The sequence below is a fragment of the Mesoplodon bidens genome (genome assembly GCF_964165515.1).
Source record: "Mesoplodon bidens genome assembly, chromosome: 10".
Lineage (NCBI taxonomy): Eukaryota > Metazoa > Chordata > Mammalia > Artiodactyla > Ziphiidae > Mesoplodon > Mesoplodon bidens.
Genome location: NC_138172.1, coordinates 69,300,107 through 69,325,672, shown reverse-complemented (window position 1 = coordinate 69,325,672; position 25,566 = coordinate 69,300,107). Strand labels below are relative to the sequence as shown.

Sequence of the window (25,566 nt, the reverse complement as noted above, 5' to 3'; positions counted from 1 at the left end):
TTTGTGATCTGTTGGGTCAGAGTTAATCAGCCTGACTGGCAGGCATGAGAGGATTCAAGGCATCAGACTACAGACAGCCCTTCTATTTTCCAAAGCCTCTGGCTTACCTGATTCCTGTTTTTTTTTTTTTTAAACTGGACTCAAAAGAATACCTTACATAATATTTTCTGATCACAAAAGTAAACTGATTGAGAAAAGAAAAAAAAATCTTTTCAGCTATACATCTAAAGAACTTCATAAAATAAGAGTTAAATATTTCATCCAGAAAAACACAGTTTCGGGCTTCCTTGGTGGTGCAGTGGTTAAGAATCTGCCTGCCAATGCATGGGACATGGGTTCGAGCCCTGGTCCGGGAAGATCCCACATGCCGCGGAGCAATTAAGCTCGTGCGTCACAGCTACTGAGCCTGCGTTCTAGAGCCCGTGAGCCACAACTACTGAGCCTGCACGCCACAACTACTGAAGCCTGTGCGCCTAGAGCCCGTGCTCTGCAACAGGAGAAGCCACTGCAATAAGAAGCCCGTGCACCGCCACGAAAAGTAGCCCCCACTCACCGCAACTAGAAGAAAGCTTGTGCAGCAGCGAAGACCCAACGCAGCCAAAAATAAAAAGTTAAAAATATATATATATTAAAAAAAAGAAAAAGAAACACAGTTTTAAGAAAAGTGTCAAGGAATTCATCTGATCATCTGTATGTAATAATTTTTAAGTGGTTCAAGTGCTATAGAAACTTATTGTTGGGTGTTATTCATCTGGTCTTTTCAGGCAAGTATTTGATAGCAGCAGCTGAGACAAGGCCACCACAGCTGAGCATGGACAAAGTAGAGGGGCCCCGGGACTTCCCTGGTGGTGCGGTGGTTAAGAATCCGCATGCCAATGCAGGGGACGTGGGTTCGATCGCTGGTCCAGGAAGATCCCACATGCCGTGGAGCAACTAAGCCCATGCGCCACAATTACTGAGCCTGCACTCTAGAGCCTGCAAGCCACAACTACTGAGCCCACGTGCCACAACTACTGAGGCCCACATGCCCAGAGCCCGTGCTCTGCAACAAGAGAAGCCACCGTAATGAGAAGCCCGCGCACCGCAAAGAAGAGTAGCCCCCCGCTCGCCGCCAACTAGAGAAAGCCCGCGCAGCAGCGAAGACCCAACGCAGCCAAATAAATAAATAAATATTAAAAAAAAAAAAAAAAGTAGAGGGAACCCTCAGCTAAACCCAGAAAAGTCAAACCACCTGACAAAGAAAAGGCAGCGAGGACAGGGAGGAGATTAGAGGAAAGACTTCTTCTGAGGCTCCTAAAGAGCGGAGACCCATACGGGGCCTTTCTTCTTCATGAGGACCATGTTCCAGACTGAGTGAGAGGAGACGTGCTGTTTCCAAGACACAGAGAAGCAGCTGACCATGGAGCCCTTCCCGACGCCGTGCCTGTCAATCAGGGCAGTGACTAAAAGGTAAATATTAACTCAGAATGATCTCTGGCTGTCTACTACTCAGCGTGGAGCAGCCTGGCTAAAATTAATTTTAAAAACCAACATATCACTAAACCATCTCTACTTTCCTGAGGTTCCTGGATTACTTTTACTTTTATTTAACAAACACAAGTGGCTGCTGGCTATGACCTCAGATTACATGAACCTGAACTATATGAGTATTCAGGTTATGGAGCAAGGGAGGGGCCAGGTCCAGCACACACTTCACCTTCTAGGACCTGCCCAAAGACTACCCACAGAGCCAGGCAGCGTGTCACCAAGACACTGTGTATGTGAACAGGCTCTAGGGAGTCCAAGGTCCCCAGTGCCAATGTCAGCTGCCCAGAGGCTCCTCATCTAGGCTCAAACATCTTGACTATGTTGGCTACCTCAAGTTCTCCTCTAATTTCTCATTTTTGGGGGGGTCAGATGAGAGAGACAGCAAGTGAGCATGCATGTGTCACTTGGTTTACCACCAGGGAGAGAGCAGGCTGGGTCCTACAGTGCCGGAGATGACAAGCTACAACTCGCCCTTGGAGAGCTTACCTCCTACAGGGGAGAAAATCCAGCACTGGACATCCCACCAAATGCTCACACTGCTCTCAACTGTCTGCTGAAAGCAGCTCAGCTCAGCTCAGCTCAGCACTCTGACTGGGCGTCTCCACATACATGTCTGCTGCTGCTGGAAAGAGTCTCATATGTCTCAACTATCACATATGAGGCTGCTGCATCTATGAAGACGGGGCCAGGAGGCACCATGAAGAAAGGGGTAAAGTCCCAAACAGGGTGAGTGCTAAAAATTCAGCATCGGTCTCACTCCCAGTTCCCTCCAAACCCGTAGCATGAAAATGCAAAGTGGAATACCCTTACTCTATGATTCAATTTATATAAAGTTTAGAGACAGGCAAAACAAATCGAGGTGTTAGAAGTCAGTAAAATAGTTACCCTTGTGGGGGTGAGGGGAGGGGCTCGAAGGGAACACAAGGGAACTTCTGCAGTGCTGGAAATGTTCCCCTTGGGTGCTGGTTATTTAGGGGAAATTATTGAGCTGTGCATGTCATGACATATGTACTTTAAAAAGTGTATGTTATACTTCAATACGAAGTTTACATTTTAAAAGGAAAAAAAGGAACATCCTCTTAAGACAATGAAAGACTACGGAAGCCTGTCCAGTGTCATCTTTGGCCTCCACACCTTGCCAGGTGGGGAGGAAGAGGATCGGCAGGGCAGAGTTGGGCGTGAGATGGACAATGAAGCCTCCCAGGATCTAAGAGCATGGAGCTGGAGTATAATCCACAGCAGCCCAGGAGCAAGACACAGCAACAGGGGCCATGGTACCTGGGCATGTGGGGAGTTATTAACAACTCCTTTCCTCTGAAAATCTGAGTGTTAACTACCAAAAATTAACTGCATGGCTCACCCCCTCCCCTCTTTCAGGACTCTGTTCAAACATGGTCTTCTCAGTGTGACCCCGGCCACTACCCTGATTAAAACCTGCTCCTGTTCCCACTCTTGCCAACAGGGCACAACTGTGCCCTTCTTTCCTCCTCTGTTCTCCTGCATAGCACTTATCACAGTCAAGGTAACAAATACCTTACTTACTTTTCTATTTATTGTCAGTTTCTGCTCATCAGAATTTACGTTCAGTGGAAGGGATTTCGTTTTACATATAATTTACATACATTAGACTACACATAAGCGCACGGTTCTGTTTTGACATATGTATACATCGTGTAATAAAGTGCCCCAGTCCAAATAGAGAACATTTCCATCACCCTATAAAGTCTCTCCTTGCCTCTTCCTAATCAATCTCCCACCAAGAGTCGACCATCATTCTGATTTCTATCACTGTAGATTATTTATGAACTCCATTTAAATGGAATCATACATACAATGTGTACTTTTCTGGTATCTGGCTTCTTTTGTTCAACATAATGGTTTTTGAGATGATTTCTTCCATGTTCTTGCTTTTATCAGTAGTTCATTCTTTTTTATGGCTGAGTACTATTCCATTGTGTGACTACCCATTCTCCTATTAACAGATATTTGGGTTGTTTCCAATTTTTGTCTATATTAATACAGTTGTTATGAATATTCCTACGCAGGCTTTGGGGGACTATATGTTTTCATTTTCCTTGTATAAATACCTAGAAGTGAAAGGCAGGGATTTTCGTCCACTTTGTTTATGGTCGTATCCCCAGTGCCTAGAGCAGTGCCTGGCACGGTGTAGTTCCTCAATAAGTATTTGCTGAATGAGTGATGGAACTCCATCTCCATCCCTTACAAGAGAGAGAACTTTTGACTGTCTCAGCACAGTAGCAGAATACTGTAATTCACTGCCCTCCAGTGGCCAAGCCCAGCAAAGCTGCACTATTTCCTGAATATCTAGCAACGTTATGAAATTTTCATTCTTTCATTCATCTAGACAAGTATGGAATGCCTATTTTGGACACCAAAATAAAAGCACTGGGAATATAAAGATGTTTAAAATAGTCTCTGGCCTCAAAGAATCATACAGTCTGGTGGGAGAGGGTAGGAGGGAAACACACAATAATTGGTGTGGTAAAGTCCTACAAAGGGGAAATGCACAGGGTTACGGAAAGAGTACCACTGGGGTGGTGGGGGTAGGGAATAAGTCTCAGGGCAGGCTTCCAGGAAGGAGGGGTGTCTTAAAGGATGCACAAGGATTAGCCCAGGGGATAAAGAGGTGGTACAGGACAAGGCTTTAGATTCAAACTGTCAATTTTGGATTTCTGAGTTTAAGAGGTGAGGCAGGAAGCAGAGCACACAGGGCCTTGCACAGGCCAGAGAATCTGGACTTTTTTTTTTTTGGCTGTGCTGTGTGGCTTGCAGGATCTCAGTTCCCCAACCAGGGATTGAACCCGGGCCATGGCAGTGAAAGCCCAGAATCCTAACCACTAGGGCACCAGGGAACTCCTGAGAATGTGGACATTTTAACTGTAGGTGATGGGATGCTAGTGAAGGGTTTTAAGCAAAGGAGCTGCACCGACAAGTCTGTGTTTAAATGGTGTGAAAGATGGGAAGAAGGGGACAAAAACCAGAGATGGGAAAACACACTTGGCCATTTCAGCAATCCAGGGCTAAGCTAGGGTAGTCATAGGAGGAACAGAGAGGGAAGCAGATTCAAGAAATATTTAGGACATGAAATCATCAGAGCTCTGTAACTGATTGGATATGCAAGAATGAGAAAAAATAATTATGAACAAGTCTTAGCATTTCTGACTTAAGTGACAGGAAATGCTGGCAACTGAGAGAAAAGTGTGGCTGGGTATGGAGAGGAGTTAGTCAAACACTGAGTCTGAGGAGCCTAGGGATAGCAAAGATTGTCACTATGCATAAATAACTATAACCCACTCTTCCTTGGTGAAAGGACCTGTAAGGGTACTGGCCACCTGGGATACAGACTGTGTTTTCCAGGCTCACTTGCAGATGGGAATGGCCATAAGACTAAGTTCAGACAAGAGAGATTCAAAACCAAGTGTCATGTACTTGGGAAGTGTCCTTCAACAGAAGGAGTATGCCTTTCTTCCTTTCCCCCTCCATACTGGCTGGAATATAGATGTGATGGCTAGAGCACAAGCAGCTATCTTGGATCATGAGTACAAAAACACATGCTGCGAATGGCAGGACAACAACAGACAGAGGAGGCTGGATCCCTGATACCATGGAGCCCCAGACTACTTACCTCCTGACTTTTAATGTGAGAGAAGTGAGCTTTTCTCTCTTGCTTAAGGTATTGGTTCCCTGTCAGTGCAGACAAGCTAATCCTAACTGGTCATTTATGACATACCTGAGTGTAAATGTCAGGCAGGGAACATGAGTCAGAGGTATGGGAAAGACTTCCCTTCTGGGAGTTCTACTGCTGTCATGCTTCTAAGTAAAACCTGAAATGAAAATCCTGCTGTACTACTTCATGCAGAGGAGAAGGGGGAGAGTTATTTGACAGTGTTTCATTTTGTAACGAAAGAAATCACCAGGCACCACTCTTCTTCTGAAAACAGGACATGTCATGAGCCCCACTTTTCTATACGATTTCCTCATTTGCATCACTTAAACAGTTGCTGTTACGCAGCTTAATTTGGTGATGGCCACATCATCAATTACATTTGGCCTTAATATGTTCCAAGCTAGATCAATAATGTCATCTAAGTCCAAAAGGTTTTGGAGATGAGAGTCTAAAGGCATTCTACCATCTCAGGGGTCACAGTCCAGAGACAGTATCTCCCCAGGGGTGACCCTCCAGCACTGTCACCTCTGGACCCAGACATAGCTGGCTTATCCACAGAGGACCCACTTCTATGTGAGCAGCTGGTTTCAGCAGATAAAGAGGCTACTGGGGGGCTAAGCCAGCTACAGAAAAATCCTCTAGCAACTCAGAGGAGAGTCACTGGTTCTCCCCGTTTTCAACTATTTTACAACAAACATGACACAAAGCATGAAGCCAGCTCAGGTACCAATTTATAAAAGTAATAAAGAACAGATAGGGGAGGAGGTAGGAGAGAGGCCAAACAATGTCCTGGTGGCATGTGGATCCCACAGCTCTACTAGGACACGTCCTCCACGCTACAGCTCAGTAAGATGGGGTGGTGGGCTAAGGCTGCCTGATGATACCTGCCTGGGATGACGAGGGCAACTGCCTGGCCTGTTCCATGGGTGAAGGATACCTGAGGCCTCCTGTGGTAGGGAGAGTCATATCAGAGAGGTCATAACAATACACCTCTCACAGTAGCTGCCTTACTAGGATATGGCACTGTTAGAGAAGGGAAGAAAAGCAGCATTATTACTCAGACAAGAGAACTATTCTTGAAGGCCACAAACAATGTTGAATCTAGTTCAGGAAAGGCCTTGAGGCTGGAGGGAAGTCTGTATGCCTTGTTTCTTTGAAGCTTAATTTATACCCAGCAACTGATGAACAGACAAATAAAATGTCGTATATTCATACAATGGAGTATTTATTTGACCATGAAAAGGAATGACCATTTTTATGAAATGTCCAGAAAAGGCAAATCCATAGAGACAGAGAGTAGATTAATGGTTGCCTAGGAACAGAGGGGGTGCGGGGTCTTGGGAGTGATGGCTAAGGGGTACAGGATTTCTTTTTGGGCTGATGAAAACATTCTAAAATTGACTGTGCTGATGGTTACACAACTCTATAAATATACTAAAAATCATTGAATTGTACACTTTAAATGGGTGAATTGTATGGTATATGAATGCCATCTCAACGAAGCTGCTATCAAAAAAAGAAAAAATATCCCACCAAACTAATTTGTAAATTTACTGCATCTCCAATAAAAATTCAGAAGGGTTCCCTACATCCTGAATTTGGCAAGTTGATTCTAAAGTTCACCTGGAAGAAGAGCCAAGACAATTTTTACAAAAGGATGATGAAAGAGACTAGCCCTGAAATAATAATAAAACACACTGCAAAGGTCAAAAATCCAAGCTGTTGGTACATGCATAGAAATGGAGATAAATGGGACAGAAATAAGTAAACCATATAAATAAAGAAATTTATATTATATTATGAAAAGAGATTTCACATGAGTGAAGAAAGGGTGTACTATTTATAAATAGTGTTGAAAAAATGAACTATCCAGTTGGAACAATAACTTTAAATCTCAGCCCCCACTGTACAGGAAAATAAATTACTAATGGAATTTAAAAAGCTAAATGTAAAATCAAAACCACAGCATATTAGAAGAAAACATGGAAGAATATTCTTATAATATTGTGGTGGGGAAAGACTTCCTAAGCAATATACCGAATCTAAAAACCATAAAGGAGGAGGTATTTCCTTCATGTCCTTCTCACACTTTGCAATGACTTGTTTAATTTTTTGTGAGCCCCTTAACCCCTCACTAGATGGGAGGCTCCATAAGGGCAGGGCCCACATCTGTTATCTTTGTCACTCTATCCTCTGGCACATAGGAGGAGCTCAATAAATACCTGTCGAATGGACAGATTTGACCACATAAAAATTAGGAAGTGCTACATAAGGAGACACAATAAACAAAGTTGAAAAGACAAATGATGGTCTGGGAGAAAAAAAAAGAATTAGCTTGAACTATATAAAATTCCCATGGAGGGATGTGTCAAAAATGGTTGAATATTAGCAATTTCATGTGGTTTGACCTAATATTTTTTTTTGACCTAATATTTTTAATACATAGCAGATGAAAAATGAATATATCTAATCCACATAAAGCTCTTACAAAACAAGACCAACAGTCCAATAGAAAAAACTGGATAGGACTTCCATGGTGGCACAATGGTTAAAACTCCGCCTGCCAATGCAGGGGACATGGGTTTGATCCCTGGTCTGGGAAGACCCCACATGCCACAGAGCGACTAAGGCCGCACACCACAACTACTGAGCCTGCACTCTAGAGCCCACGAGCCACAATTACTGAGCCCACGTGCCACAACTACCGAAGCCCACACGCCCTAGAGTCCAGGCGTGGCAACTGCTGAGCCCGTGTGCTGCAACTACTGAAGCCTGCGCACCTAGAACCTGTGCTCCTCAACAAGAGAAGCCACTGCAATGAGAAGCCCGCACACCGCAATGAAGAGAAAGCCTGCATGCAGCAACAAAGACCCAACGAAGCCAAAAATAAATAAATAAATAAATAAATAAATAAAGTTATTTAAAAAAAACGAAAAACCTGGATAAAAGAATTTTTTTCTTTTAAGCCTACAGCACCCGGTATTCCCAGGTGGTCTCCCATCCAGGTACTAACCAGGCCCAACCCTGCTTAGCTTCCGAGATCAGACGAGATCGGACGCATTCAGGGTGGTATGGCCATAGACTGGATAAAAGATTTGAACAAGCAGATGACAAAAGAAACAAATGCTAATAAACAAAAGAAAAGATAAACCACCTCACTGATGGGCAAGTGGAAATAAAAATTGAAACACAAACCATGGTTTATTTGCCGAATTGGTGAAACACAGTTAGACTAAAATACCCAGTTTTGCTAAGGATGTGAAGAGTGCACCCAAACATTAGTGGAGTATAAACTGCTGTAAACCTTTTTGCAGTGTAATTTTGGAGTGGTACCTATTTGGCATGCTTTTAGGACTAGTAATTTCCATTCTATGGGCTCTCTTTCAGGGAAACATGTATTTTAACACGAATGCATAAGAAATATGTACAAGGATATTCACTGAAGTGTTCTTTATAATAGCTAAAAATTATAGATTATTTAAATGTCCTATTATAAAAGAATTGTTTACTATAGTAAAATTTGATGAAAGTAAATATAATTGCTGAAAATGATGAGGTAGATCCATATGTCCAAACTTGGAAAGCTGACCAGATATTTGTGAATGAAAACAAGCAAGATAGAGAAAAGTATGGATAAGTTTGATCCCAGTTTTCTGTATACAACAAAGAAAAATAATATATGCAGCTCTATCTGCACACAGGAAAAGGACTGGAAAAATACACACCAAGAGGTCAATAGTAGTTATCTCTGGTGATGGGGGGGTAGGGGTGAGGTAATAACAATTCTATATTGTTTTTATTTTTTTAATAAATTTACTTCTTTATTTGTTTATTTTTGGCTGCACTGGGTCTTCGTTGCTGTGCGCAGGCTTTCTCTAGTTGCAGCAAGCGAGGGCTGCTCTTTGTTGTGGTGTGCGGGCTTCTCACTGCAGTGGCTTCTCTTTGTTGCGGAGCACAGGCTCTAGGCACATGGGTTTCAGTAATTGTGGCTCACAGGTTCAGTAGTTATGGCTCACAGGCTCTAGAGCGCAGGCTCAGTAGTTGTGGCACACAGGCTTAGTTGCTCCGCAGCACGTGGGATCTTCCCAGACCAGGGCTCGAACCCGTGTCCCCTGCATTGGCAGGTGGATTCTTAACCACTGTGCCACTGGGGAAGTCCTTGATTTTTCAAAATGAGTATGTACCTCTACTGTATTTTTTTTTTTTTTTAAGAAAAGGAGCAATAAGAAATGTGCTGCCTGCTTTGGAGCAGGGAATGGAGAAGAGGGAGCCACTAGATAGATCTAAGTTGAGATACCACCAATTCTTATAAAGAGCACAGGTATTTAGGTCAAAAGACGTAGGTTTGAGTTTGGGAAGCTCATTTAAAATAGGTTGATACATCTACCTTAAAGAGAGACTGGGGGCTACTAAATGCAATCAGCAATGGTTTCACTGGCCAGCAGGTGAGACTGACAAACCAAACACCCAGATCAGAATGCAGTCATAGCAAAAGACCTAGGTTTGAGTTTGGAAAGCTCATTTAAAATAGGTTGATATGGGCTTCCCTGGTGGCGCAGTGGTTGAGAGTCTGCCTGCTGATGCAAGGGACACGGGTTCGTGCCCCGGTCCGGGAAGATCCCACATGCCACAGAGCGGCTGGGCCCGTGAGCCATGGTCGCTGAGCCTGCGCGTCTGGAGCCTGTGCTCCGCAACGGGAGAGGCCACAACAGTGAGAGGCCCTCACACCACAACAAAGAGCAGCCCTCGCTCGCCGCAACTAGAGAAAGCCAAAAAAAAACCCCAAAAAACCAACTAGAGAAAGACCAAAAAAAAAAAAAAAAAAAAGGTTGATACACCTACCTTAAAGAGATATTGGGGGCTACTAAATGAAATCAGCTAAGTCAAAGTACTTTGCAAAGGGTAAAGTGCTTTAAAAAATCAGGGTTATATTACTGGTTGGCCTGGCAAGTTCTACTTTGAAAACTGGAAAAATAAGGGCTAAAGGTACAAACTCCTAAGGAAAAGAGACATGGATGGGAACTGAGAGATTAAGAGAGACTTAAGAGACATATCAACCAATTAGTAGAATGTGTGGACCTGATTTGAACCCTGATTCAAACAAACTGTTAAAGGACCTGATTTGAACCCTGATTCAAACAAACTGTTAAATATACTTACGGGAATCAAGAAAATTTGAATAGTGTTATATATTAGATTATATTAAGGACCTATTATAACTTTTTAGATGTTAATAATTGCATTACAGCTGTGAGTGTCTTTAATCATTATCTTTGAAAGGTACATATGGAAATATTTATGGATGAAATTATATGGTGCTTGACATTGAAATTTGCTTACTCACAAAGATGAGTGGGTGAAGAATGGACAGAGTTATGAAGTTGGGTGGCAGGTATATAAGGATTTATGGTATTATTTTTTCTACTTGTACATATGCTTGAAACTGAAAAGTTTTTGTAAAAAAAGAATGGGCCCCGCCTTCCTAGTTCTAGGAGGAGGTACCAAACACCCATCTGAAGTCTGCTGCAGAGGTGAAACTGAGTACAGCCTTGCCAAGAAAGGCTTCCTTGCTGAGGAGGGGCAGAGAAGCCCACGCTTCACTGTGTAAACACTGTGGATCAGCAGTGGTTTCACTGGTCAGCAGGTGAGACTGACAAACCAAACACCCAGATCAGAATGCAGTCATATCTATCAAAGAAAGGCAGAGTGGACTTCCCTGGTGGCGCAGTGGTTAAGAATCTGCCTGCCAATTCAGCAGACACAGGTTCGAGCCCTGGTCTGGGAAGATCCCACATGTCGCAGAGCAACTAAGCCCGTGCGCCACAACTACTGAGCCTGCGCTCTAGAGCCCTCGAGCCACGACTACTGAGCCCGTAAGCCACAACTACTGAAGCCCACACACCTAGAGCCCGTGCTCCGCAACAAGAGAAGCCACCACAATGAGAAGCCCGTGCACCACAACAAAAAGTAGCCCCTGCTCATTGCAACTAGAAAAAGCCTGTGCACAGCAACGAAGACCCAATGCAGCCAAAAATAAATAAATTAATTAATTTATTTAAAAACAAAAAAGAAAGGCACAGTGCTTGGTGGGGCTGATGGTAGCAATGGGATGGGCGCCTATAGAAGGTAAAGGAAAATTTGGTACAAAATATAAATGACAGCTAACAAGATAGTTAATATCCAATTAGAACTGCAGCTGCTGAGGATTTCCCTTAATGGGCATAAAAACTGGCAATGCCAGCGTTCAGACCTCAAATGTAGATTAATGAATGGATTAATACTTTCCTAGGCTCATCCTTGAATACCATTTCAGAAAAGTACTACTGCAAGAATCAACCCCCAAATCCCAACAGACCAGCTGCACCGCTCTTTAATAAAGTTAAACCACACAGAATTAAGGTGCCTCTGAAAACTGACCTCTTAATGTGAGGGGAAAATGAAAGTTCTCTAGCAAAAGCTTTATTTATATGCTTTTGCTTAGGGTCACTGGACAGAGTGGACAAGAGTGTGACCTTCCACCCTTACTCCCAGTTCTGCCCTGGCTGCTGTCACTTAAGGGGAACAAGGAATGGCATCATTAGGTTGCCTTACGTTTTGAGTAATGAAAAATAAAAAAGGCTGCCTCATGAAAGACCAAAACACCATGCCTTTGAGTCCCACCAGAAAACCTGAATGGGAAGGATCAAGTGAGACATTTCTTATGCCCTCCCCCTCCAAGGGGCTCCACTCCAGTCCCCTTCTCATTACCATCCTACCCCCTGCAATGGCTTTCTACAAAAAGAATAACCCACCACCCTCAGAGTCTGAAGAAGAGGGTTCTGATCTTAGCCCTGCCACTAATAAGGAGGCTAGGAATCTCACAATCCATCTGTGAAATGAGGGGAGTAGACGGATAGTTTTCTAAAATCCTTTTCAATGTTCTTGTTCCCACATGAACTTCTCTTTGACTAAGAGAACAAAGCATCAGGCCATGACAGATAGGTTTTCCTATGAGTCTTGAAGCACAAGTGACTGAGGAAACCAAAAAAGTGGAGCATCCTCAATGCCTTTTAAGACTCTGCCTGATTTAGGCCTGGCTGGAGCAGGTGGCTGGAGCTGTAAGAAAACCTAACTGCTGCCGTGACAGCGAATCACTCTGTTCGAAATGACAAGAACCCAGTGGGGTAAGAGGTGAAGAAAGAGGAGGAGAAACCAAGGTCCCAGAGCTCTCCTTGGCCCATTCCATTACCTAGATTCTGGCACCTTTCCTGCTCTATACGTCCACATCCTGCTCCTAAGATACAGCATGTGAACTGAAGTGTGAAGGCCTAATGTATAATCTAAAATTCCAGCTTTCACAGATGAGGGCCTGCAGTTGAGGTGAGTTCAAAATAATCCAAAAGGAACCTCAGTCAAACCATCAAACCATCTGTTTATGGCAGAACATAAATATATCAATTTGGTCATTCTTTGGCAAAGGTCTTCTTAGGAGAGATCTGTGACCATCTCGAGAGAGAAATTCCAGGCTGCTGCTGCAGCTGCTGTTAAAACAGGTTTAGTTGTGTATTCTAAAGCCACTATCTTTTTTCAGCAAGATGTGCCCACTGGCTGCACTCTTGGGAAAAACAAACAGACCACAGATAAGAAAGAGCAATAGCTTTTTCAACTTGGTACTCATGCTTCTTACCGACATATTCTGAGAGGAAGACGACAAAGAACGGAGTGACCAGGTCATTAATTCCTTGGACATACCCACTGGCAGGGTGTCGGATGGCCCAAATAAATAGAATTCTTTCGAAGATCTAGGAAAATGAGAAAAAAAGACGACATGATGTTAAATCACGGGGATACTCTCCCTCCCTCCATTTACCTACCTCACAATTTAACTCAGCGTTGCTACAGAATTTGTAGAAAAAATTTTAAAATATTGTGGACAAAGGCAGTCTACAAATATAAAAAGTTTCTAAGACACTAACTGTTTTTAAACGGGGGTAGGTGCTCCTTGCCCTTTCTCTTTTCAGTATCTAGCCAACGTGATATAAAATTGGGAAACGCAAAGGAGAGTGACACAAATGGCTTAGAAAAAGGTTTGCTGTGGATGTCATTAATTCAGGCCACCATGCTCATTTGTAGATGCTGTTTCTCTATTTCCAGGAGCAAGATATCAGAATATCCAAGTTCTGATACATTTTCTAAATCTCTTTCGGTCATTACAGGATTTAAAGAGGAAATGCCTTCTTTACCACACTCCCCTTTCTCCCTGCTGAGACGGAAGGAGATCTAGATCTGGATTTAGTTCTAACCCAGCTTGACTAGGAACCAGTGACAGACTCTAAATGCAGGAAGTCATTTCACATATCAGGATGCAACCCAGACATTTACTGGGGACAGGAAGTCAAATAAACCAAATCCTATGGACTCCTACAGACAGGAACTTGAGAACAGAGAAGTCAGCCAGGGCCTCCATGGGGAAAGCCTCTGGGGTTAAGTACATTAGCCACAAGAGGCCAGAGGACTGGGGAGAAAGAAAAAATCTTTTTTTTTGGCCGCACTGCACAGCACGCAGGATCTTAATTCCCCAACCAGGGATCGAATCCGTGCCCCCTGAAGTGGAAGCACGGAGTCCTAACCACTGGACCACCAGGGATGTCCCTGAAAAGATCTTTATGGTCCTTTTACAGAGTCCAGCCCTGTCGCAGCCTGTTACACTCCTCTCTGTTTTCACTATGCCCTTGGAGCTTTTCCCCTGTCTTCTCTCAGCTTGCTGATACTCATCCCCTGGCTTCATCCTGCTGACCACAACTCCTGGGCCCAATACATTCCTTAGACAGGCTTTGACTGGGCTGCCTCAGGTCTCTGAACCACACCAGAGGGATGACAGAGGTGGAAATGACTACATGCGGGGGGACAGGAGATTAGGGGCCTCCACAGCACCTGGCTCTGCAGAGCCCAGAGTCAGTCAGCTCTGTGGGCAGATTGAAGAGGCCCTCTCGGAGGTCAGGTGCAAGGGAGAAAAAAACCCCCCATGGGGAAAAGTAAAAAAGAAGTGGTCGTATGGTTTTGGAGTTGGTTAGCCAGTGTAGGAGAGATGTAGAGAATCCAGACACAATAAAGGATGTTTCCCAGCCCTTGTGTTGAGTCTGCCTTCCAGCTGGCAGAGAGAGACAAGAAACACTCCCACCGTCAACACCCCTGCCCTCGCAGGCAGTAAGAGCAAAGCCCAGCCTGGAATGAGCTGGCCTCTGCCTCCACTAGATGGGCCCACTTGCTCCCCGGGGCTGAGGGAAGTGTGTGGTGTCCTCATTTGTGTTAGGCCCAACACTCCAATGGGACCCCTCTTACATTCTTTGCTGCTAAATACCGTCCTCCCTCCCTTGAAACTGTGGCTCAAGCTAGACCCACCACGTTCAGGAAGATCTCAAGAGTTCCCTGCTCCACTCTGTCTCCTCACACCTCCTGTGGCCTGTGTCTGTCTGGATGTCTCTGTTAAAAGCTCTTCCGGATCAATCCTTCTGAAGGACTTATCAGGGCTTCTACTTCACACTGTCAGCTCCTTGTGAATACACAAATCCCTGGTGACTGGCTTAAACAATGGCCAAGCGCATGGAAGCTAACCATTCAGAATCAGGAGACCTGCAATAATCCCTCTCTAGTAAGGATGGGACAGTGCAGACACACTCACGCTGTGCAAGTGAAAACGCCAAAGAGAGAGAAATAGATGAGCACCAAGCCTGGTTACCAGGGGAGACCATGGAATCTTCCTTACAGAAAAAGCCTGGGACAATCTTGTCTACCTCTGAGACACCTCTTCTACTAGTGTGGGTAATTCTCACTTACTATAGTCAATTCTCAAGTATCTTTAGGTTTATAAAACAAGTCTTTCAATATTCAATGTTACTTAATTTTCTGCTCCTTGGTTGGCAATTTATTCTGTTTATGATAACTACAGTCTGCTAGATGGAAAGGTGATTCAAGAAAAATTGGAAAGACTACAGTTTGAATTTCTTTCTCTGTAGGCAGGTTCCACTACTAGGAGAAGCCTTTTAAATAAACTACTTTCCCTGTCTCCAAATTTAAAGTAACCATGCACAGGTAAGAGAGAAGAATCTGAACATCTTCAGGTTAAAATGAGGAATAAGCAGGGCTGAGCCATGGGAAGCTGAACGGGAGACACAAAGGGATCCTGGGCGGCTTTTAGCTTCCTTTGAGCTGACTCTTACAGGTAAAATAATGGTGTCACCCTCAAAATCTTCTTGATGCTAGTGGTAAGTTATGAGCGATCCCATCAGTAGACACATCTATATTTAAACAGAATTATGAGTATAATCTAAAGTCAAACAGAAATTATTTTGAGCATTTTTTATCACATTTTCTCTATTATGAGGATGAGTGAAAATATAATTCAAAGAGCAATTACATCCGGTATCCTAGCTACTATGAAGCTGCAAAGGAAATCCCTAATCTTGAGGAGTTTATATCAATACTTACTGCTTGGTCAAAAGATGAACAGTCCCACTGAAACCTTTCATGTGCTTTGCCAACTTGTTAGGTCTCAACATATCACTACCAATTTGACTTCTGGGTAGGTATCCGAAAGAATTTAAAACAGGGCCTCAGATATTTGTACACCCATGTTCAGAGCAGCATTACTCACAATACCCCAAAGGTGGAAGCAACTCAAGTGTCCACTGACAGATGGCAGATCAACAATATGTCTTATACAAATATAATGGAATATCGTTCAGTCTTAAAAAGGAAGGAAGGGGACTTCCCTGGCGGTCCAGTGGTTAAGACTCCATGCTTCCGATGCAGGGGGCGCAGGTTCGATCCCTGGTCGGGGAACTAGGATCCCGCGTGCCGCACAGTGCGGCCAAGAAAATAAATAAATAAAAATAAAAAGGAAGGAAATTCTGACACATGCTACAACATGGATGAACCTTCAAGATATTATGCTAAGTGAAACAAGCCAGTCACAAAAGGACAAATACTGTATGATCCCACTTATTTGAGGTACCTGGAATAGTCAAATTCATAGACACAGAAAGTAGAATGGCAGTTGCTGGGGGATGGAAAGTTATTGTTTCATGTGTACAGAGCTTCAGTTTGGGAAGATGAAAAAATGTTGTAGAGATGGCTTGTGGTAATGGTTGAACAACAATATGAATGTACTTAATGTTACTGAACTGTACACTTAAAAATGGTTAAAATGGTAAATTTTGTTACGTATGTTTACTACACACACACACACACACACACACACACACACACAACTACCACCAGCTAGATAAAGCAGAGCAAACACAGGACTAGGAATTCGAGGGTGTAGTTTCTGTCTTCATTCTGTCACCAGGTAGACTCAAGATGCTAGGCAAGTCCCTTAGCCTCTCAAAGTGCTACTTAGCCCACAGGTTTGTTATGAGGATCGAATGAGAATGCATAAGAAAGTGCTCTGAAAGGACCAAAGCTCCATAGGCGAACACACTATCACGATTAGCCTTAAACCTGCCCATGCCTGGAGGGAGGGCTAAGCACACATCCACACAGATGGTGCCACAGAAAGATGGGGGGCAGAGGACTGAGAATGTTGAGCACTTCCCTCACCTCCTGTACAAGTGGTTGCTGGAACAATGGAATGAGAGGATTCGTCCTTGGAATGTCGATGTGAATCTGAAAAAGAGAAGCCGTATCCAAAAACACAAATGCCAGTTTGTTCTTTTCAGGAGTTATTTTCTTAGGAACCGGAAATCAAGGGAGTAAGAGTGAGAGCACAATTTATCTTTAGAAAGAATTGACTGACATACAAAAATAGTCTAGTTAAACCTACCTACCTGTGCATCTGGAACACATTCCCATGACAGCAATAGCTTTTTGAACAGTGAGGAAACCTTCCCAAATAAACCACAGTTCCCAAGAAGTAAAAGAGCTCTGAAAGCTGCAAAAACATGCCAGGATAGAGAACTAGAGGGAGCTGGCCTTTAATACCTGGCACTGAAAGTTCTGACTTCTGTTACCAAAGAAGTCATGATGATTGGTTTTGGCTTCGGGATTTCCCAATGTCTAACAACCCTAAGGACTGTGTCAATAGCCGCAGAGGCTACTTCAATTCTTGGAGCTTGCTGTAGACAGTTGCCTCCCCCAGTATTTTCCCCTCTGCAACCACGAGACTCCCCTTCACACCCTCCACCTTTCCGCAGGCTGTGGGGACCACTATGTGCAATGATAGAACACTCCCTGCTAAGGCTGCTGATGGCTACGGCTCCTGCAGACAGACAAACATGGTTGCTAAAGAGGCACTGCAGCTGCCAGAAGGACACACTGATGTCACAGTCCAGAGGCATGGACCACAGAGTGAACTCATCTTTCAGCTTGTGTCCCATAACCCTTACTACTGTCTGTGTGGTCTGTGGACCAGCAGCAGGTGGCATCACCTGGGAGCTCATTAGAAGTGAAGGTCTCACCCCAGACCTCCTGAATTAGAATCTGCATTTTACCATAATCCCTAGTTGGGATTTTATCATAATCCTAGGTGATGTGTATGCACATTAAAGTCAGAGAAGCACTGCCACTGACCAGGACCCCGCAGAATCTATCTATTTAAAATGGCTAAGATAAGAGCTACTGAATTAGAAAGAGGGGAAGTAGTTCTGGGAATAAATTTAATTCCTAACCAGCACACTGTAGCCTGAAGACTTGGAAAACTCGCACCCCCAGAGCACTTCCAGGAGCCACACCTTAAGATTATGACTAGTGAGCAAAAGGGCAGCAGGCGATGACTGTACCTGTCTGTAGGTATCCTGGTGATGTTCCTCATTTCGAGAGTCATAATACTGTTCAATGAAGCCAAAATACTCCTCCCGCTTCCGCTGCAAGGTCAACTTCCTCCTCTCAGTGTTTGCTGGGAGATAGCCCTGTAGACAAGACTGCTAGTCAGATGGGGACAGGCACTGGTTGGATGAATCCTTAATTTTTATTTTAGCCTGAGCAGTGGCTTGGAAACTATCACAGGAACTGAAAGAAAGCTGCCAAGACACAAGCGTAAATCCCATCTTGGTTCTGGCCACCCAGTGTTTGCCCTCTCCTCATTCAATGAGATGCACATGTGGGCAGATGAAGCACAGCCAACCAGGGTTATTTACCCCTGCACCCCCTGCACTGCGCTAGGAGCGGGTACTGCTGGAGCACCACGGAGTTCCAGAGCTGGCACAGTAGAGAAGCGAATGTAGGTCAGTAGGAGGGAACTGGACCCAAGTCAGGACCTCCTGGGGCTGCATGTGCATGAGACAAACGTTCCCAGGGTCACGGGGAGGTGGCCGCCTCTGTGGCATATCTCAGTGGTGTGCCACATGAGTCGGTGCCGGTTACACGTTCTTTTCTACAGTAACATTCAGAACTACCAGCTTAGGAACCTGAATGGAATCTGCGACACAGCAGCTGCAACATCCAGACACAGAACTGCTGGCAGCAGCTCCCCTCCTGGCCCCAGCTCCAGGCCAACTTACATTCTTATCCCTGGTCTGGATCCCACTCTCAATTCTTACATCTCCTGTTCCCCTTCCATTCTCACCACATCTACTCCTAATAGCATTTAAACTTAGAAGAAGCAGGGGCAACGATTACACGGCTGCAAGACTGGGGGTGGGGGCAGTCAGGAGAGAGCCGTCCCCTTGCAGGCAGCTAAGGGATACATTCCATAGCGAGCGAGCAAGCAAGCGTCTGGAGAGCAGGGGCTGTGCCGTCTTCACTTCCCTATGTCCTCACAGCACCTGGCACCATGCCTGGCAAACAGCAGGCCCTCAATAAATCCTTATAGGATTTATTGAACGAATGAATGAATTTTACAGGCTCAGGAAATCAAAGTGTTCCTATCACAGTGACAGGCACAGTGTCCCATTACTTAGTGAACGTGAGACTAGTGCAGGCTTCTGAGGGAGGCCCGTTTATCACCTCTTCACAGTTGCAAAGTGGGTTTCAACCACCTTGGTTATTCCTACTGAAAAAGGAGGGAAGCCCAGGGAATGTGGGAGCCTGTTCAAACAAGTGCTAGCTCACCCAGCCTCACCGTATTCTTCCTCCTCGGTGCTGAGAAGGCAAGATCAGGACTATAGGCACAAACGTGTGCTCTTCTACATGTGTGGGAGTAAACTCTCAAGAATGTTGTTTCTTTGTGCAAAGAAATAGGACTACGGTCCCACAGGTCTGCCACAACTGGTAGGACTAGAGAAGTCTACGGAGCAAGACTTATGTGACCAGACTAACCTCAGCAGGTAAGAAGGACTGTATGAGGCTCATACTTCTCTACACAGTGGGTAGAACTCACCGACAGGAGTCTCCAGGTTACAGGCCGAACCTCCCTGGGAACCCCTGGCCAGCTACACTTCCTCAGTTCATCTGCAAATAGATAAAGGCTTTGTTGGATTTAGCCCTTCCCACAGATGCCCTAAGACAAGCCTCAGCCAGCACTGCCTGGTGCCTCCCACCGTTCCAGTAGGACGATTGCCATCGCCACCACCACCACTGCCGCTGCCACCACCACCACCAGCTACCGACAAGCACAGGGAAAAAGCCCCAAACACAGCCCTGAGCAGCAAAGTGCCAAGGCCACGGCTCTGCAGCAGTGATCCAGTCAGCTCAGAGATTAGAGTTAGAGGGGAAGAGAAAGGCCAGTAGGTGTGGATTTCAGTAAGAATCACCTGGAAGTAGGGGAGACCAAAGCCAGAACAGCTACAGGCCAGAGAATCCAGTCCCACCTAATTTGGTCCCTAATTCCTAGTAACGTATTTCTGACTTAATACCTGCATGTCACTTCAATGGGCACCAGATCAGGAGATGCTGGAAAAGTAAAAGAAGGAAGAATAAAGAGCAATAGCTTCCAGGTCTCTGAGAATTCCAGTCACCAAGAGGTCCTAGCTTTTGCCCAGGGCTCACGGGGACTCACCTAAGTCGGTGTTGTGGCTGGAGAGAAGCTGACGGAATTTTTCTAGGCGGGTTTTCTCCCGGACGGTCATCGGGGGTGCCCCAGAAGCGTTCTGGTCCGAGATCCGGGCAACAAGGGGGATGATGGGTCGGAGAGGGAGTGACTGCTGTTTGTGGAGCGGGTTCCTCAGGCATGTATCACCTGAGATAATTTGAAAGAGAAAGAGAACAAGCTGTGTGAAGAGCACAGATTCTGAGAAACCTTAAACCTGACTGTTGAGCACTGGTCTCCTCCACCAGAGCTGCGGCTTCATGGTTTGTGTGCTGCCTGAAGGTGCTCGGTGTGGAGCAGCCAGGGGATGGAAACCCAGCTGCGCTCCATTCAACCGCCCAGGGGAAGGGCTGCGTTTTTATCATACATACCAAGGCACCTTATGTGCAAACAGAGACTCCGGCTGCGGTAGCAAATGTGACAACTTTTTTTGTGACTTCAGAGGAAAATCAATTGTTTTCTTTCTACCCCAGCCTGGAACTTTTCTTGGGGTCTAATAGCCAGTTTTGGGGCAACGCAGTCAAAGGCAGTGTTTGCCTTCCTTTTCCACAGAGGTGGCTGCTCTCCCAAAGCCCCAGCCCTAGCCAGCTGCCCCAAGGGCTGAGAGGGTCAATACCTCTGGCACAACTCTCACCTGTTCTTGGCCCACTAGTTGTGCTCTGCACACACGTGAGAGGCTCTGGCCTAAGGCAGGTTCCTCTGTGCTCCCATATTTCTCACCAGCCAATCACATTTCTCTAATTGAAATAACAGGAACACAGACTCAAGCTGAACTCTGTGTCCAGTTCTAGACACTTCTAAACTAGATGGTAGGTAGGAGAAATGAGAAGTATAGGACTAACATTTATTGAATGCTTATTAAGGCACTGTGCTGGTCACAGTTACATATGACCTCTCATTTGATGCTTCCAACATACGGTAGGAATTTATCACTATTTTAGAGATTAGGAAACTGTAGCTCAGAGAGGTTAAGAAATTTGCAAGAGAGAGCTGAGATACCACCTTAGGTCTGCCTGACTCCAAAAGCCTTATTTATTTTACTACCCCAAATGAAACTCAGTTTTAAATTCTGACTGTCCTTTCATGACTGTTTCGTATTCTTTACATATTAGGGCCTTAAAAAGTAGTAGTCACAACAAGAATAAAACAGTGAATATTCATCAACCAGCATGACAAGAAGGTTTACAGAAACAACTGCCATGGAGTACTTGGCTTGGATGCCTAGTGTAACACAGGGCCTAGAAAACGCAGACCACACGCTGCAGAGCTCAGACCAGTGTGCACTTTCAGAATCAGTGACTGACAGACAGATGCTCCCAGGAGGGAACCTCATAACAGGAATGCTCTGGGCAGTCCTGGCTGCACAAGGGCAACTCATTAGGGATTGTGGTGGGGCCTTCCCTCACACTGGGACCCTGTGGAGACCCTCAATCACGTGTGAAGACACTTTCCACAGCCTGTAGCTGTGGCCACCCGGTCAATGGACACTGAATGCCTGTCCTGGGCACGTCATTGAAGGTTCGAGCTGGGGCCCGAATCAGCAACAGAAAGTGACTGTGGCAGCAGTCAGTTCCTGTGATAGTTTCCAAGCCACTGCTCAGGCTAAAATAAAAATTAAGGATTCATCCAACCAGTGCCTGTCCCCATCTGACTGAATGATTTTAAAGGCCTTTCAGCCTAATTTCCTGACCACAACCTTAGTCTGAAACTGTAAAAGAAGTTCTCTTAGAACATGAGCCAGGACACGCGCCAGGGCTCTGACATTCTACTTTCTTTTCATCCTTTACCAGTCAGCTGTTTTAACTTTCACTAGCTTGAGGGCACTTCCCCCTCCAGCTCAGAATTACTGGCTTCCATAAAACCCTTCAGGGCAACATTAAATACAGCAATGGATACTTAAAAGAGCACACCGAGCATCCCCAAACATCTGATAAAACCACCATCATCTCAACCAGTTACTGCTGCCAGTTTCCTGAAAAGAAAGGGTATCTCCTCCCACCCCACCCAACCTGGTGGGCAGGGAGCCATGACACAGGGACTCCGTCGCTCAGGAACAGGAAAAAGACAACCTATGCTAGTGGCTGTTCCCCACAGCTGAGGAAGTCAACCAACAGTGCCAAACATTTGTGAAATTCAGCCACTAACAACTGTAACTACATATAGTCAATAGTCTTCAACCTGACCAGGCCTAAAGCAATATGAAGCAACCAAACCACAGAAGTTTTGGACCCCACCACAGGTAAAGGAAGAAGAGAATGGCAGGCAACACTCGGGTGTCAGGAAGTGAAACCCCGGGTCCCAGGGCCAGGCAGCCATCCAGGTGGGAGGAGTAAGTACAGCTCAGGACCAGTTAGGCTCACTGATGTCCCTCAGGCTTGAGCTCGCCTATTTATCATCCAGTGGGAGATCTGAGAGAGGCCCTAAAAAAAACTGTTTTTATTTAAAATGCACTCTGCTGAAGAGGCTGAGCCTAAGGATGGGAGCTGGACAGACTTACTGGAATTTCTGGACAGCTGGGCGTCACTGCTGGACTTTATGACCTTGTAGCTGGCAGGAACATCAGATGTCGTTGACTGGGACCGTTCTGGTTTCACCCTCAGCTTGCTATGGTTTTCTAGCACTTGGGCAGCAGTTGCCAAAGCAACTTTTGAGTTCAGAGTTTGGAAAGAAGGGGAGGAAAAGTCCTCTTCCTCATCATCGCCAATGTCCCAAGCATCACTGGTGTTCCGGGCAAACTCATGAAAACTGGAGGCCTTCTTATTCTTCAGAGGAACCGTGCTGACTTTTGACCGCTCTTTAATGAAGCTTTAAGAAAGGAGACACCGTTACAAAGGAATGGTCTGACACATCTGACCATCTTCACTTGCTTAATATAATATTAATAGTATTATAAACTATCCCATGCACAATCATTACCTTCTTCAAACAAAAAAATATCCATTTCCATTCCTCATCTGATGCATCCAGACCACCTCTATGCTGCAGAGCCAGACAAAACAAGGACAGCAACACTCTCCAAATATTCCATGTGCTCCTCTATACTTTCCAGCCCCCCTGCACTTAGGTGACGCTATATGACTAGTTCTGGCCAATGGGCTAAGGAGAGAAGTGAGGCAGTCCCTTCGGAGCCAGAGTATAAAAGAACAGGTGTGAGTTCTCTGTAAGCTTTCTTCTATCATGACAACTCCAGATGGTGGCGCCTCCCTCAGCCTGGATAACAGAGTGACCACGTGGAGCGGAGCCTGCCTTCCACACCCACCTGCCTCTACTCTGGACAGGTGGGGTGAGTGAGAAATAAGCCTTTGTTGTGTCAATCCACTGAGATTTCAGAGTTAATCTGTTATGACAACATAACCTAAACTATTTTTTAAAGCAGGACATCAACTACTGGTAGAACAAGAGACAATTTTAAGTAGCCCACATGTATTATGAAACACTGAGTTCCAAAATGAACAAGTTGTTCCCTTTTTATTCTGTTAAAGTCCTGCTGCCCTTGAGGAGAGATCTGAGTTTGCTGCCACCCTGTCTTTACGACTATTTTTTAACAAAGTGAGGGCAGTCTCAGGATCAACATTTTGTAAGAACAGAATCTGACTTAGAAGTTAATTAATAAGATTGTTTTGTGTTTCACTGTATTTATTTTTAAGGTTACTTTCTATTTTTGGCAAATGATACTGGTTTTCCACTTAGGGAACTAATAAGGTTTATTTTAAAAATAAATTAACTGAGTATATACGAGTTAAGTTTTTCAAATGTATTTAATAAATAATAGCGTAGAATACAGCAAAAAAATCGTGGAGACAGTACATGACTGAATAATAGAAATAAAGTGCACAATAAATGTAATGCGCTTGAATCATCCCGAAACCATCTCCCCACGCCACCCCACAGTCCATGGAAAAACTGTCTTCCATGAAACCAGTCCCTGGTGCCAAAAAGGTTGGGGACCGCTGATGTAGACCTTTCCTACTTTCCTGCACTTTTCCTCTTCTTTTTTTTTTTTTGGCTGCACCACGCGGATTGCAGGATCTTAGTTCCCTGACCAGGGATCGAGCCCGTGCCCCCTGCAGTGGAAGTGTGGAGTCTTAACCACTGTACTGCCAGGGAAATCCCCCTGAACTTTTCCTCTCTGTGAACCCCTTAAGGTCTGGGGGCCCTTTTTCTGGTTCCAGGGGACTAGGTAGTTGGGACATTTCTAATTCAGTCTTAATTAGCATCCCTGAGGACTGGAATGCGAGGGGTAAAAACATCATTAAAATGCCTCACTGTTTCCCTCAGCAAGGCAGGGCAACTCTAGACTAAAAACAAGGCTCTTCTGGAAGAGCTGAAGTTCCCCCATTTCCGAGAGATGTTTCATCCCTTTGGGTAGAGGTGGGTGGTCTAATACCCATCCCATCTCCCTAGATACGTCCAATAGTTATTCTGAAAGATAATTGTTCCTAACATTGATAAATACAGACTCGTAACTCATACAGCTCATCGGAGAGTCCCTATTATTAACACCAAAAAAGATATCCCTGAGGCATATTTTCAAACACTAGTCTCGCACAGAGTAAAGGAAAATATATCATTCTATCACTCAGGATGCAGGAGATAACATAAGATTACAAGAAGTAACAGTTCAAACGTGAAGGAGGGCTTCCCTGGTGGCACAGTGGTTGAGAGTCCGCCTGCCGATGCAGGGGACACGGGTTCGTGCCCCAGTCCGGGAAGATCCCACATGCCATGGAGCAGCTAGGTCCATGAGCCAAGGCCGCTGAGCCTGCACGTCCGGAGCCTGTGCTCCGCAACGGGAGAGGCCACAACAGTGAGAGGCCCGCGTACCGCGTAAACAAAAACAAACAAAATCCATGAGCCAGTAAAGCAATTATACCTCAATAAAGATTTTTTTTTAAAAGCATCTGAAAATATTAAAAAAAAAAAAAATCCATGAGCCAGAGGCAAATTACTTCTCTGCAGACCTCTTGAGGCTGTATGTTCTGTATTCATCACTATGCTTCTCCTCTGTGAAAGGGGATCCAGGATCCACAACCTGCAGTACTCACCTCAGTGGGTTCACTGTCAAGAACAAATAGGCGGATGTGTAAGAAAGATCTGCCATCAAAAAAATGCTGCATAGGAGTATGTGGCTACTGTTATTGTTTTCCTCCTTAGAGACCATGTGTACCTCAAGATTGCACAGGACGATTCCAATGGAGTGATAAAGAGTACTTTGGATGCCAAGGTTATTTTTTTTTTCCTTGGTTGATGTTTCTTAAATACCCTCTTGATGTCTTAAGAATTCTTTAAATAAACCAGGAATCAAGAAGCTGAATTTTAACTCAGGTCAAAGAACTGACTAGATGCTATTAGTCTAACATTGGGTGAAGCATATGCACACCCTGGAGTGGATCAAAACACTGCACCA

General features: G+C 44.8%; 1 protein-coding gene across 1 annotated transcript in view; it reads right to left on the bottom strand.

The window, feature by feature from the left end:
- TBC1D22B (TBC1 domain family member 22B) overlaps positions 1-25,566 on the bottom strand; it is a 64,568-nt gene that overhangs the window by 21,568 nt on the left and 17,434 nt on the right. Inside the window, exons 3-8 of the mRNA XM_081246602.1 lie at positions 22,657-22,964; positions 20,130-20,309; positions 19,512-19,582; positions 17,974-18,102; positions 16,796-16,861; positions 12,882-12,996 (exon numbers count right to left, since the gene is read on the bottom strand). Of these exons, the coding sequence (XP_081102728.1) occupies positions 12,882-12,996; positions 16,796-16,861; positions 17,974-18,102; positions 19,512-19,582; positions 20,130-20,309; positions 22,657-22,964 (869 nt within the window). The remainder of the gene's footprint in view (positions 1-12,881; positions 12,997-16,795; positions 16,862-17,973; positions 18,103-19,511; positions 19,583-20,129; positions 20,310-22,656; positions 22,965-25,566) is intronic.